The sequence below is a fragment of the Hippoglossus stenolepis genome, chromosome 8 (genome assembly GCF_022539355.2).
Source record: "Hippoglossus stenolepis isolate QCI-W04-F060 chromosome 8, HSTE1.2, whole genome shotgun sequence".
NCBI lineage: Eukaryota > Metazoa > Chordata > Actinopteri > Pleuronectiformes > Pleuronectidae > Hippoglossus > Hippoglossus stenolepis.
In genome coordinates, this window is record NC_061490.1 from 26,258,938 (window position 1) to 26,268,937 (window position 10,000).

The 10,000-nt window shown below is 44.9% G+C and overlaps 1 protein-coding gene across 1 annotated transcript in view; it reads left to right on the forward strand.

Annotated features, from left to right (window-relative positions):
• The window catches only part of si:dkey-22o22.2 (neural-cadherin), a 102,300-nt gene that overhangs the window by 35,278 nt on the left and 57,022 nt on the right, over window positions 1–10,000 (forward strand). Inside the window, exons 2-4 of the mRNA XM_047340865.1 lie at window positions 3,980–4,168; window positions 6,144–6,369; window positions 7,628–7,832. Of these exons, the coding sequence (XP_047196821.1) occupies window positions 3,980–4,168; window positions 6,144–6,369; window positions 7,628–7,832 (620 nt within the window). The remainder of the gene's footprint in view (window positions 1–3,979; window positions 4,169–6,143; window positions 6,370–7,627; window positions 7,833–10,000) is intronic.

Below are 10,000 nucleotides of genomic sequence, written 5' to 3' on the forward strand. Positions count from 1 at the left end.
ATATCCGGCAGCTTTAGAAGGAATCAGCTGCTTTTCACTGGGACTTTTTATCCACTTTTAAACAGGACATGTCAATCTCACACTCCCCGTTCGACTAGTTCAGGACAACACAGTCGTCTCTGCTGGAAGATGAGGCCGGGCTTGTTGTTTTGTCAGTGTGTCGAGGGCTTTATGAAACTTTATTGATATCTGCAAGGAAATGAGGCCACAGCCAAAGCGATTCAGCAGATAAACAGAGGACGAGCACCGTCGACACACAAACAGAGCAGAGGGAGCGAGCCCCGCCAACGCTGATCGATTCTCTCCTCATGTAAAGTTACAGTTAAAGTCTAAATTAACGGGTTTCTATGGAAAACCTCTGTCAAGGCAGGACAGGAGGAGAAATGAGCATCACGGCAAACATGAAAGTTGCATAAAATCTACATAGAACAACGTGACAGCAGTTCAGCAGGGACCAGGATGTGTGTGAGAGAGAGAAGATGACAGCGGGAGGATGGAGGAGAGGGAATTCAGAGGAACTGAGATGATAAAAGAAACAAACATCAGCTCCCTGAGTCCAGATGGGACTTCCTGCATCACAACACTGTTCTTCTTCTCCACACTTGGTCAGACATTTTGTTCGTTTGTGTGTTATCAGGGAAAATCTGAGCACAAGGGCTGAATGTCTGTGATCCTCAGTCTGATGCTGGTTTCAGAGCTGCACTGAGGAGGGGACATGTTCCTCACATGTTCCTCACATGTTCCTCACATGTTCCTCACATGTTCTGCAGGTTCTGTATGTGAGAACATACAACTCAGAGTCAGTGTCTCTGGACATTTTCTGGACCTTCTCCTGCAGCCTCCTAGTAAAAACTCTGTAAAGTGTCAGAGTGAGTCCATGTTAGAAAACAGCAGGACAAAGAGTGGACGTGTTGACGAGGTTTCTAACACGTGACGGACGTGAAACTGGAAGAATTCAAACATCTCATTTCTGAAGACCTGCAGAGATTCCTGGTTCCTGCAGTGGAACAGAGACAATGAGACCATTTTGGTTTGAGGCTCCAGAACGAGGCCGAGCGACAACACAATGAAAAAGAGTGAAGACTTTATCAAAGATGTTAAAAACATTAAAACATTAAAACATTAAAACTTTACAAGCTTCCAATAAGAAACACTATTAAACTGATCTGTGAGAAGGACCTGGAAAAGGTTTGGACGGTTTGGACCGAACCATGTGACGATACCAGGAGCTCGGTTCATGATTCTTGATGCCAAATTCAACACCGCAGCAAAAACCAAATGCACAAGAGCCGAGTCACAGCAGAAAGACCCTGAAGGTTCGGTTCACGTTCACCTCAAGTAAAAGAAGTAAAACACAGAAACTGAATAACTTTAAATCTTCCGACACTTCACTCATTTCCTGTGAAACAAACCAGAGGAGATATCGTCTTGCTTGAGAAGACAAAGTCATTCATCCCTGTGTGGAAACGTCTTCCACTCGTCTTCCTCGCTCCGGGCCGACTGCAGCCGGACGCTCCTCTGCTTTAATATGCATGTGTTCAGTGAGACCTGAGCTCAGATCAGCTGTGAGGGGATGTTCCTGAGCAGAGGAGGAGGAGACACTGACCTCGGAGCAGCTGATGGACTCAACACGTCTCCGTGGTAACAGTGATCTTCACAGAGCTGCGTACTGTATCTGAGCACTGCTTTAATTAAATGTCATTATTCTGGTGTCGGTGACCTTTTCATCAGCCCCCCCCACCCCTCCACCCCCCTTCATCCCGAGGCCGACACATGTGCTGACCGCCGGCGCCGCGGCCCAACGCGTTGATGCTCATCGTGATAATGGGACAGATTTCATCTCACTTCCGTGCGCGGGCCACAGAGCAGCATATGTAAAACAGACAGAAATAGACCTGATTATTCTGGATGTTATGAGCGGAAGAGGCAGAAGATGGAGAGACTTCTTCTCCTTCATCACCTCCTCCTCCTCCTCCTCCTCCTCCTTCATTGTATCAGCCTGTGCTGTTATATCTTGTTATTTTCAGAAATGCTTTGGCCTCCTATGAATGAACATGAACTTACATGTAAGTTTAAAGGTCTTTGCAGACTCAGTATTTTTTTATAAGAAATATTAAAACCTCACGTTGTGTCAATGAAGGTTTTCAGAACAGGTTTGTTGTGATTTTCAGTCCAACTGGTTCCAGATGTTTGAGCTGTTCAGCATCAACCGAGCACAGATGAGTTTTCTTCTGTTTAATGTTCGGCCTCTTGGAAACGGATCATGAGCAGATCCTTGATCAGAAGATGAAATCTTCAGACGCTAGATGATGAATTTAAAACAGACTTAGTGTGTTTTATTACAGTTTTTACCGGTCGCAGGTCTCCTGTCTGACACTGCTGTGTTTTACCTCCTCCTCCGTCTCCTCCTCATCCCCCTTTTCTTCTTCTTCTCTCTGAAGTGAAGTTCTCTCTTGTTGGAGCAACAACAACAGCGAGCGCAGCGACGCACCTTCAAACCAAACAAATCCCTCCTCAGAACGACGACTTGAAACAGGACTCAAAAACAGCGTGTGTGTATTTATGTGTGTGTGTGTGTGTGTGTGTGTGTGTGATCTCCTGCTGGGTGGATGTTGACGTGTGATCTTCTGAAAGTTGTGTTGTTTTATTTTGGAGGAGCTGCGTGTTTCCTCTCTTCCTCGCCGTCACTCCTTCAGTCTCGTCTTGTTAAGAGACAACGCGGTGGCGGTTGCACAGAGACGTCACCTCGTCCCCTTTGAGCGAGAGCGACTCGTCTTCGTGCCTCAGTGGGAGCACGTGGCGCTCGCCGAGTCAACAGGCGGCTGCTCACTACAAAGCTCCGACAGCAGCCGGTTACAGTGGAAGATAATAAAACCAAACAGCAACTAAAATACACAAAACAACATTTGTTTCCTGACGTTTTGAAGCCAAACTGAAATAAATACGATTAAAATAAACACGTTGGTTTCCATTGTTAGTTTGGTGTCTCTGCTCGTACGCAGTTCTAGTACAGATTTTATTTACACCAGCGTTTTCTTTTCTCTGTGATGACTTCAGTGAGTCTCATTGGAGAAAAACCTTCTCAGGACTGTTTCACACCTTGTTTGGTGCAAACTTTAAACCATCAGACCAGAAGAGTTGGTCTGAGTCCGGATCAAACTGAACCATGGTTCGTTAGTTCACATTAGATTAGGATTAAGACGTTTAGGATTAGAAGTTATTAAAAACCAGAGTTTATCTCCAATATTCAGCAGGAAACGTTTAAACATGAAGAATTCTGAACAGAGTTTGGTGGATTTGTTACAGCTGCAGCTCTTCAGGTTCAGGAAGCAGAGGATCATGGGTAATGTCCAGAGGGAGGACACAGTCAGAGTCAACACATTGAGACACATCGTTTTTTCACCACACCATTTCCAATCACCATGTGTGGCTGCAGGGGGCGCTGTTGCTCAGTAACAGTTACACAGTGTTGCTTTAATAAACCTGACGGCAGCAGGACTCTGAAGCGCCACCTGGTGTTAGCCGATGGCACTTTGCACCATCCTGCAATATTAAAAGTCTATTTCTGTAATGTTCCTTTATGAAAAAACAGAAATGTCAGATTTCCATCATTCGAGCTTCGTCTCTTTTTTATCCAGAGTGATTTCATAAACATCCAGAAATATCGGAATGAACATTTACACATTTAATCAAGAGAAGTTGAATTTCTCTGCTGTCTGGTGTTTCTCTGAGTGATGTGTCACTGACATGAGGAGGATGTGTTTCAGTGTGAGAAGCTTTCATGATGGAGGAGATTCATCGAGTTGTTCTTCTCTTCACTCAGTTCAGTTCTTAATGAACTCAACTTTGTTGTTTCACTTGTTTTTCTTCTTTTAGTGGAACTGCAGCTTCACGGGCTGAAACCGTCTTATTGTAAAATGCAGTGACTCCACTTGTTTTACTCAATATGAATATGAGTCCTTCCTCTGGTGTCCTGCAGGTGATGACTGGTACCTGTGCAGACTGACCCTGAGCATGCCCAGTCAGGCCAACCTGCAGTGGGCCATGTTTCCCTCGCCTTACCTGGGCACCGTGGGTCCGGACGCCGCGCCCGGCTCTGCAGTGTACCGAGTGTTGGCACGGCAACGAGACGGGACGCAGGGACAGGCCCAGTTCCTCCTGCTGGACGGTGAGTGTTGGTTTATCTCATTTCCTTTTTCTTCCTTATTGTCACACTTTAATTAACAAACACACTTTTGGCCACGTCATATATACGATTACTTCAGAATCCTTCAAACCAGAGCATCATGATGCCGAGCACGACCCTTTAGTCATGAAACTCTCCTCTGATGCATCTTCGTGAACATGCGTGAACGTTTGTTTTCGTGACACAACCTTCCTCCTGTCGTGTTTTCCTAAAGGCCGTGAATGTGCTGCAGCTCTTATCTCCTGCCTGTATCTGTAATTAGGTCCGCTGCAGCTCCGCCAGGCATTCTGTGACAAACCTGTTCTTGTTCAAAGCAGTGATTTATAAATAAAATTTGACTTGTTGAATTTCAATTAGCATCAAGTTTGAGAGGGGAGAGAAAAACGTACATAAACGGCGTGGAGCTGCACTGTTAATCGCTCCCTGGGGCGGGAAGGCTCCCAGATTCAGGAATAATAGGAAAGTCTCTGGAGAGACAGCGAGTGGGAGGGTGGGCGGACGCTGCCGGTGGCTGTGGGTTTTTATTTTTTACATGTTTTTTTTCCAGGAGAAGAAGAAGAGAAGGAGGAAGGAGAGATATTTTAGGAGCTAATTTCTAATGCTTTCATATTAAGAGCCTCTGACTTCCCTTTGGCATAATGTGACTACATGTGTACTGACAAATAATCCAATAATTTACATTAAAAATGGTTTTTAATATCATGCCAACATGGAAATATATTCGAGTGTGTGGAGCCAATTAGTGACATTAATGTGATTTTACTCAGTTTGAAGATTTTAAATTTACACTTTACACGCAGTGGAGGAGGTGAAGCTGTAAAACTCATTTTAAAATAATTACATTTTTATTAAAGCTTCTCTATTGTTGCTGCAGGAAGAACAAAATCCTTAATGATGTTTTTTACTAGTCGTTAAGTTGACTAAAAACTTTTTCCAACTCATTTCAAAGAAGAATCTTCAATATGCATCAACATCTCCTGTTATGAGCACAGACTGTAAATAGAGATGGACGTCTCTATCGCCCCCTGGTGTCTGGCTGCAGTACAGGTCATGATCCTCCTCCATGTTAGCAGATGGTTTAGATTCTTATCTCACTGATGTTTGTGACGTCATGATTGACAGCTGAGACGGACTCGAGATTGGTCGATTGGTTTTTAAAAATAATTTAATTCATAAAATTTATAAAAACATAATATAAAAAAATGAATGTTTGTAATTTGTAATAAAAGCTTTAAGATTGTATCTGTAGGAATTCAGACTCGAGTCAAAAATAACAACGTCTCCACAAATAGACTCGGCTCAGGAGAAGATGATTGACAGGTTGGATGCAGCTGCTGCTGGTTCAAAACCCTGTGGTCAACAGCTGAGGATTCTTCTCCTCCTTCACTCCTCTTTTCTGTTCTTCTCTCATTATCCACATCCTCTCCTCCCTCCTCTTACTGTTCTTCATCCGTCCACAGCGCCCTGTCCCTGTCTCTCCTGTGTCCTTTGATCCTCCTTTCATCCCCAGTCGTTTTCATGAGTTTTCAAAGAATGATAAACAGCTCAAATTATAACTTTATTCTTGTAATATTACAACTTTGTTTTCATAATAAATTTCCAATTTTCTTTCTACAATACCCGTTCGTACAAAACTGATCCAGACAATGGCAGATTATTACTTGGGTGAAATAAGTAACTGCAAAAGTATCAAGTCAAAAAACCAAACAAGTGAATAGTTAAATTGGTGTGAAGTGTTTTCGATCTGTCATTGTACGACAGTGATAAAAACATCTCACCAGCGTCAGATATAAACAAACAAAACAATAAAAACCTTCATTCAAACAACCTTTCAAAATATTTAAATTGCTGTAAAGTACATTTTTCTGTAACGTCAAATGAAACATAAAACGAGATTTAAAGGCTAATTGACGAAGACATATTCGCTCTTCCTCTCTCTCCCCTGTCGACTCTCCAGGTGGGGACGAGTGCTTCGAGGTGGACCGTCGTTCCGGTGAGATCCGGACCACAGGACGACCTCTGACCCCCAGTAAGGAGTATCTGCTGCGGGTGCAGGCCGTGGACGAGCACGGACGTAAAGGCACGTCGGCCACGGTGGCCATCCTGGCCGGTTACCGGGCGCCGCAGTTCACCAACGCCACCTACAGTCTGAACGTAGCAGAAAACACACCTGTCGGACAATCGTGAGTCCCTGCAGCTGTCAGACATCGACCCCGTCTGGTTCTATCAGTTAGTGAAGGAGTCGTGTGCTGAGCACGAGAGGTCGTGTGTGTCTGTGGTATTGTGTGGACAGATAGTACAAGTACTGGCACCGTACACAGCACATGTAGTGTTATGTCTGATAATATTAGTATTAGTGAGATTCTCAGCTGTCTGTGTGTTTAGGAACTGACGTGTCTGTTTGTGTCTTCGTCCTCCGCATTCACTTCATTTACATTCCACTGCTTCAGAAGACTGTGTGTGTGTGTGTGTGTGTGTGTGTGTGTGTGTGTGTGTGTGTGTGTGTGTGTGTGTGTGTGTGTGTGTGTGTGTGTGTGTGTGTGTGTGTGTGTGTGTGTCCAAGGCCGGCTCTTTGCTTCGCATGTCATGTGAGGCATGAAAAGTTGAGCCCTGTACAGCGAGACAAAAGGAAAGAAGAGGAGGGGGGGTAGAATGATAGCAGGAGGGAGGAGAAGGATGGAGGGATGAGAGGACGAGGAGGAGAAGAACCAGGGGTGGGGGTAGATGAAGAGGACACAGATGTATGAGTGGCCCGAGGCTGAGAATTTGAAAGTGTGGCAAATTCAAATATTTATTAAAAGCGAGGTCTGGATAAACATGAAGGAAGTGTGTGTGTGTGTGTGTGTGTGTGTGTGTGTGTGTGTGTGTGTGTGTGTGTGTGTGTGTGTGTGTCCCTCAGGGCTGCTGGTGCACATTGTATTAATATCCAAGTATCCATGCCACCCTGTGAGCTGTGTGTTTGTGTGTGTGTGTGTGTGTGTGTGTGTGTGTGTGTGTGTCTTCCTTCACGTCTCCTGTATGTGTGTGTGACTGATTGACCGGGTTGTGCAGAATAACCCATGACGGCTGCAGACTTTAAACTCTGGAGCTGCACCAACACGTCACAGCTGGGCCACACTTCTTTATATCAGTATTCAATATTCTTAATATTTATCAGTCTGTTTGGAAACAGAAACGCGTCTTTCCTCCGACCCGTGGTCACGTTCACACGTCAGGAGAAGATATGATGAACGGTCACAGCCTCAGGAATCTGAAATCAAAGTGTCGGTGAAGCTTCACTTCATCAGCTTTAGATTTGAGCTTTTTAGCTCAAATTATATTTAGAGCATGTGGTTGATTTTTCAAAGATCTTATGATACAGACAGGATTGACCATCGTCCACACCAGTACTGACATGTTCCAGTGATTGTGGTTTCATTAACAGACTGTGTGTTTGTGCAGCGTCGCTGTGGTTCAGGCCGTTTCCTTCCAGAAGAAGAGTCTGTCCTACATGTTGCTGGTGAATCCGGGGAATCTGTTCAGCGTCAACCAGGAGAGCGGAGCGCTCAGCCTCACCCGGGCCGTCGACTACGAGAGCGGACACAACGTCCACACGCTGCAGGTCCGAGCCTCCGAACCCGACACCGGCCTCAGCGGCGTGGCAGAGGTACACACACGCCACCACACAAACACATACGCACTCGCACTCACATGTAGGTCGATTTATTCCACGTCTACGTTTAAATTTGAAAACACATCAACTCTGCTACGGATCCGTTCGGCGTCCACACGACTGTGGAGGTTTAGAAACGCTAAAGAGACGCTCACACCCTCTGTCTGATCTTTTCTGTCACTAAATAGCCTTCTCTGATTGGTCAGGCTCCTGTCACGTGACCCTGTTGTGTTTGCTAACAGCTGCTGTTCCGTTAAACTCTGTGTTTTACTATGATACAACCGTTAACATGGAGGAGACGAGCGGTTATGTTCATGTCCAGTGTACGTGAGTGTACTTTGTAGTAATTTCACCTTTTTTACTGTAAATACTTCTATCAAACTACAACTGCTGTATCTTTAACTGCTATTTACTACATCCTGTGGATCATGTACATTACTTCTCATTAAGTATTTCTGCACGACTCTCATCCTATCCACCGTTTACCTTATGACGATACTCTGTTGTACTGTGTACTTTGTTTTGAGTACTTATTATGTTGCTAGTTTTATGTTGTGTCTACTTATGTGTTGACACCGGGGATCAGAGAGAAACGTGACTTCTGTGTTCTGCACATGAGGCAGAATCAGTTTGGACGGAGATGAAACTGAGAGACAGGGTTGTTTTATTTAAAATGCTGTTTTCAAACTCAACCAAATAGAATGAAGCCTCAGTCATGTGTGTTTCACATTAATAACATTATTACCATATTAAATTATTAATCATTTCTTTAGCTGTTGCAGAAAATATTTGGAGAAGATAAAAAAACTGCATGTGTGGAGCACAGATCGATCTCACGTTTTCCCCCGATAAACACACCAGCTCTCAGACTCACGTTCAGAAAGGATCTGACCCTTGACTCCTGCAGACGCAGCTCTCTGATGAAACCTCATTAATTGTGAATGAGAGAAAAGTGCTGCGGCCGAATCCGACGCTGTGATGCAACTCCTTCGTTTACTGTTTACTCTGCTCGTCATTAGAACCAAGCTCAGCGCGTTCGTCTCGTCTCCGTCCTGTGAAGCTGCTCCTGGTGAAAACTCAGCAGATCAAAGCTGCGATCACATGTGATCAGCTCGCAATCAGCAACTTTGAGCTCCGTTAACTTTGTTACCGAGTTTTACAGCATCAAGGATTATCACACTAACACACACACACACACACACACACACACACACACACACACACACACACACACACACACACACACACACACACAGTGCTAAGTGCAGAAACCTGGCAGCTAAGCACCGACTCCAATTCTCACGTTAAGCTCTTAAGACTTTATACAGGGGATAGCTACATCTGTTCACATTAACACTGACACACACACACCACACACACACACACACACACACACACACACACACTCACACTCCACACCACATCACACACACACACACACACACACACATCTAGAGAAATCCATTATCACCTGCTCCGTGTGTCCAGATGGTTGAGACAGACACAAAATAGTTTCTCAACTACCAGCATCCCCCAGAGGTCCCTGCTGCTCTATAAGCTCCACTGGCTAATTCACTCTAAAGGGTGTGTGTGTGTGTGTGTGTGTGTGTGTGTGTGTGTGTGTGTGTGTGTGTGTGTGTGTGTGTGTGTGTGTGTGTGTGTGTGTGTGTGTGTCGTACTGTAGTTTCTGTTGCCTTCAGCTTTAAAAGACATTTTAAATCTCATCCCTCTCCATCTTCACAGCTTCGTACATCACGTACGTCTTCCTGCCGGTTCTCCAGCACCGGATCACTCACTTCCCCCCCCCAACATGCGTTCAGTCCATAAGCTCTTAGTCACTTGAGCCTGATTGAACATCATCATAGTTTCTTAGAAAATAATAAACATAATAGTAAATAACACCACGAACACAAAGCAGGAACGACGTGTAACTGTTGAAACGTCATTTAAAAGTGGGAGTGGAAGAGATTCACTTGGTGGGAGGAGCTTAATGATGTGCAGACAGTTGAGAGAGGAAGTGTCTTTACAGCTAACTGATGTCCCCTAAGGGCCTCACGTTCAGGCTCGGGGCCCCACTCCGCGGCTCCTTGGGCCCCTGGTGGTCAGTGCGGAGCCTTTATGAAACATTTAGGGGGTTTAGACATGTCTCAGCGAATGTGCCA